Source organism: Carassius auratus, chromosome 14 (assembly GCF_003368295.1).
Source record: "Carassius auratus strain Wakin chromosome 14, ASM336829v1, whole genome shotgun sequence".
Lineage (NCBI taxonomy): Eukaryota > Metazoa > Chordata > Actinopteri > Cypriniformes > Cyprinidae > Carassius > Carassius auratus.
The window spans coordinates 20460858-20466217 of NC_039256.1; the positions used below are offsets into that span (position 1 = coordinate 20460858).

Here is a 5360-nt window from a genome sequence, read left to right on the forward strand (position 1 = left end):
TTTTCTTACTCATTTGTATTCTGCCATAGTTGTGGGTGGTACCCATGGTACATATTTGTTTTCCTGAACTCTTGCCATTTTAACAGTAACTGGTTAACCGTGACTAATCTGTCATTCGCTAGAGATCTTAAGCAGCGAAGAAATGCAGGCAAGAGCTGTAAAGATGAGCAAAACTTGGGTGGGGAGTTTTTTTTTTTTGTTGTTTTTTTTTTTTTTTTTTTTTTTTTTTTTTAACCCACCAGCGGTCACCTCCGGAGCATTGCTGTGGCAATTCAATGCAATATGCGACTGGTTTGTTGTTACAATCGCTGTACAAGAGCCAGATTTTCTCTTGGAAGGAGTATACTGTATAATATATTCTTCCGATTAGGCAATAATTTGTGCTTTGAGGTGCACAAACAAAATGCTGTTACTGTGGTACTTTGTGTAAATCTGTTTCCTGTTTGTGTGCGTGTTTGTTTTTCCAGCAATTAACCTTGCATGCCATGCGGTACACATAGCCTTAAATATTATTTTAAAGTGTTAATCCTGATTGTATTGTTGTTATGGAAACTCCTGCAGTTTTAAAGCATCTGTCTGAAACTTTGCCATCTGCAGTAGTGAATGTGTTATTTCTGATGGCCTGTGTGTGTGTGTGTGTGTGTGTGTGTGTGTGTGTGTGTGTGCGTGCGTGTGTAAGAGGTTGAATTGATCCATAGGTTATGCTAGTGTGTATACATGATATTTGCTCTAGGTGGCAACTGATCTCAATGAAAGGAAATTCACTTTGTCATGTCATGAATGTGTCTGAAAAAAAAAAAATTGAATAGCACTTTCAGGAGATCATAAAAGAGGGATGAAGAATGTCCACGTCAGTTTCCTCTCTAAAGTGCCCATGTCTGCAGAACACAGGTTTTATTTTTGCGGAGTTGATCTATGCAATATAAATGCTATATATATAATTTGTTTTGTTTTTTTCACTAGTGCTTGTGTTTTTATTTCGTCTTCATTTCAATAAGGATCTCTTTTAATAAAATAACATCATGTTAATGAGCTATACGTTTGATTTTATTTTAATCCTTACACATACGAGGAAATTCCACCTTGTGAAATAAGGTGGTAGATCAAATGATGCATTACGGTGTTACTTTTTTGATGCTTGAATGGAGTAAAGCTAGAGTGAGTGTAGTAGGCTGACTACTTCCTGTAAGCAGAGGCATCCGCGTGGCTCAAATGAGCACGCGTTTGTCACCTAAAACTCACTGTTTCCATGGAGGAGGATGGAATGCTGTAAAATAGGCACAGCAGTAGTCACTTCAGGGTCGTATTATCAAATTGAAGTTAAAAACAGAACTGGTAGGCTTATGGGTCGTTCCCTTCGCCTCGTCCTACACAGTAGTTTCCAAAGTTTAAGATAAGCGCTTCTCTCAACCTCAATCTACTATGTTAGGAAAAACTTACACAACTTCTGACCACTTGGAAACATTGGTAATAAAATCAAAAATACTGGAGGACTTGAGGAATGGTGTAATAGGGAGGGGGAAATTATTTTTGCGCTCTTTTATTCAAAGTTACTTACTGAATACTAATATATAACCCACATATGATATATTAACATTTAAATTAAAAGTACTTGGGATGTACTATAAATAAGAATCCACCATCAATTATAATTGGCAAGCTAATTTGAAAATAAATATCTTTATTAAGGCATTATAAATAATGTTGTTCTTAACTTTTTTTTTTTTTTTTTTTTTTAATGAACAATATTTGATGACTTCCTTGTGTGTCCTGAATTTTGATTGTGGTTTGGAGTCCAGGAGAAAAGATTGTGCAATGTATTTCCCTGGAGATGTATAGGATAATTTATAATTGAGTGCCACGATCCACTTCCAGAGTGTTCAATACCGCAATTTGAATAATCCAAAGCTGCAAGAGTCCCGGTTCACCAAGGTTGTGTTTGTTACTGTAACATAGATCTGTTGGTCTTTCTCTAGATGGAACACCCCTGTCACAGAAGCTGTACACATATTTGATGTGCTTGGATTCAAACTGCAAAAGGACTTGAGTAGCTCCTTGAATTGGTCTTTCTTGGGTCCTGTGCTCCTTATGGATTGCTTTAATGAAGATGAAGGAGTATTTCTGGAGAAGGTGACCTGGGAATAGATGAAATAGATTCCGGGATACTGAATGGTCAACTTGTCCCGTTCTTTGCTGATCTTTACGTCCTGCAGCAGGGAGTGATCTTTATCCCAAATAAGACTGCTTGTCTTCAAGAAGTCAGAAGCCTTATCTGGTGGTTTTAAAACAAGGAGAAACCCATTATCACCGCACAATTGCTATAGGCTTACGTTTAATTACATGATTTCATTTAATACTAAATGAATGATTCTACTAGATTCTATTACCTTTGGGCACAGTCAGAGCAACCATGTGTGCAGCTGGTCCAATAAAGTGTGGCCCTCCAGTTAACTTAGACACTGCAGGAGAAACACACAGTAGTAAGTATACAATAAAACACAGGGTTACAATAAAATATATCAAAAGTAAAAGGACACCACATTGCTTGCTAAACATTATTTTTATGCAGGCACTAGCATCCTAGCACAGTCAGTAGTTAACAGTACATGGTGTGATATATTTAGACACTTACATTTTTCATTTGCTTGTGAAACCTTTGGGAGGAAGTAAAAGAATATTAATACATGAAGTCATAGAGTTGTATACAATGTTTTCATTTAAAGGAAATGTTGTACGATTCACATCTAGGAGGGTCAATATCAATAACATGATACCTTTTCTATGACGGTTTTATATTTTTCCATCAGTTTGCCACATTCTGTCATTGATTCTTCTCCCATACCGCTGTCCGCACAGTCCTGTAGTCTCTTTAGGACGAAGTCTTCTTCATGATAACTGTCCTGGAACTGCTGATGAAGGAAAAGACATTTGTTAATATGCTTCCCTTAATGCTTAAAGCATTTGTAGTAAATATCTAGAGAGAGCTCCAAAAAAAAAAAAAAACTGATCACAGAGAACACAAAAAGTGAATTATGACTTTTCATGTATAAATAGACAATGAAAATGTTTTTATAAATGTACACAATGCTGCCTGTTGAAGCTTATTTCACGCAGCATACAAGTACAATTTCCTATATATATATATATATATATATATATATATATATATATATATATATATATATATAACCCACTTTACATTATATATATATTTATTTATTTATTTATATTATATATATTTTATATATATATATATATATATATATATATATATATATATATATATATATATATATATATATATATATATATATATATATATATATATATATATACATACATACACATATAGATATATACACATACACACACACACACACACACACACATATATATAGCCTATATATATATATATATATATATATATATATATTCAATTCAATTCAAACTTTACATTATGTATCTTTAACTACTATGTACTTATACGTAACTACAGTAATTAATTTGTCTACAGGATGGTATTTTCAAATAGAAGTATACAATGTAAAAGCATATGTGCACAGTTGCATCGTAACAATGTATACAGACACCTAACATGAAGTAGGTGCACAATATATCATTTATATATGATAAAAAAGTCATATATTTTTGGTTTGTAGATCTTTCATAAGCTTAATAATAAATGTGTAATGACAGTCGTGTTTAGTTTTATCACCATTTCACCTGAAACTGATCGCACTGGAAGGTATGTTACTGTATTTACTCTTCTGGTGAACGTGACTTACATTCTCACATCTGTTTGGTGAAACAAGCACTCTTAACTTGCACTTTAAATCGATCATTACTGAAACATTTGAAAGCCCTACTGAAACTAACACTTCATTTATCAGTCTGTCTGCTTGATTCACGGAAATGCATACTGCATTATAATGGAATGCATTCGCTGTACATAATCTATTTTTAAACTGTATATCTGTGTTTGCCAAAATAAGGGCTGTATGTATAGATTTATGTTTGATTTTTTATTCAATTTGATTCTTATGATGTTTTAAATCTCAGTAATGCGTACTATGTAGGGATTATCATGCTTAAAATTGTTATCGAGTCACTCCTTTAGCATATAAATCAAAGAGTGAGATTGCATCATTTGTTGGGTAGTTTGGTTTTAACTTCCTTTTGGGCAGAAAATCTGGTTTTTGTTGGCTTTGTTTCTTTGATGCGCAGCATGCTGCCTTACTCATAAAACCACACAGCCCAGGAAACACACCCATGAGATTAGGCCTCTCACTTATTTAAATCTCAAAGTTTCTGTATATTCCGAGACAAAATAATCATTGTATAAAATATTGTTCTTTATTTTAGCATACAATTTATGTTAACGTTGTTAACCTCATGTAGGCACCTTTTAATTCGCTCCTACCACAAAACGATTATCAATGATTGCCGAGTTACGATAATGTTAATAATATCAATAATGCACATAATAAATAATTATCATAAGCAAGATTATTACAATATATGAAGCCATAAAATAATCTGCAATCTAAAAGTATGTAAGCTTCTGTTAAAATAATAAATTACTTATATACACACACACATACACAGACACACACATATATATTTAAAACTGTGCAAACTTAACCTTATATTATACATAATATTTTTTCAATTTTACCCCTATGAAACCCCGCAGTAGACACAAATTTGGACACTAAGAAAAGATCCGTTCATACCACGTTGAGTTTCTGGAACAGGTAGAGGAAGCCTCCGAAGGTCAGTATCATTAACAGCAGTAGCATCACTGACAAAAACTTGACTAAAGATGTGTTGCCCGCTGGCCGGGGTCTGCTGTATCCTGCCCGTGGAGGCACCGGTGGAGGTGGAGGATTGTAGCTAGTGTGAAAGGTGTTTATCATGATGAACAGAGGCACAAGTCGGTTAGAGAAGAGAGGTGTACTCCAGTGGCACCCATGCAGTTTTGAAGAGCTGCTCTCAACGCAAGCAAGCTCATTCAAATGCAACTTCCTGAAAGATGTCACCTTTTTTAGATGGGCTGAGAGTTAAAGGCGGATGTGTTTGTGCACAATTTGTCATAAGTAAGCATGCATCCTCACACCAGGTACTAGAAAGGCCTGATTCCATGAGGTCACACATTTTTGCACAAAGGTCATTGTCTTTGCAGATTCAAAATCTGCCGTTTGAATGTTCTGGTTTGTCATTTTGTACACAAGTATTTGTAAAGAATTAGTTTTACCTAAACGAATATCAAAACTTGTATGAATAGCATTGCATTAAATATAAAAAGCACACCAAATGGCATCTCACAAACAAATAATTTTAGATCTTTTCTCAGAAATAAT

The 5360-nt window shown here is 34.2% G+C and overlaps 1 protein-coding gene across 2 annotated transcripts; it reads right to left on the reverse strand.

Annotated features, from left to right (window-relative positions):
- Positions 1-789: 789 nt before the first annotated feature.
- LOC113113970 (CD40 ligand-like) lies at positions 790-5030 on the reverse strand. 2 transcript variants are annotated; one of them, XM_026280595.1, is made up of 5 exons: positions 4734-5030; positions 2775-2906; positions 2633-2654; positions 2388-2459; positions 790-2272 (listed from the first exon to the last, which is right to left on the reverse strand). In XM_026280595.1, exons 1-5 carry the CDS (start codon positions 4914-4916, stop codon positions 1881-1883), a joined length of 801 nt encoding a protein of 266 aa, XP_026136380.1. In that variant the 5' UTR covers positions 4917-5030; the 3' UTR covers positions 790-1880. The 2 variants fall into 2 exon arrangements, with proteins under 2 accessions (XP_026136380.1, XP_026136379.1); XM_026280594.1 differs by having other exon boundaries at positions 2775-2909.
- Between the last annotated feature and the right edge of the window lie 330 nt (positions 5031-5360).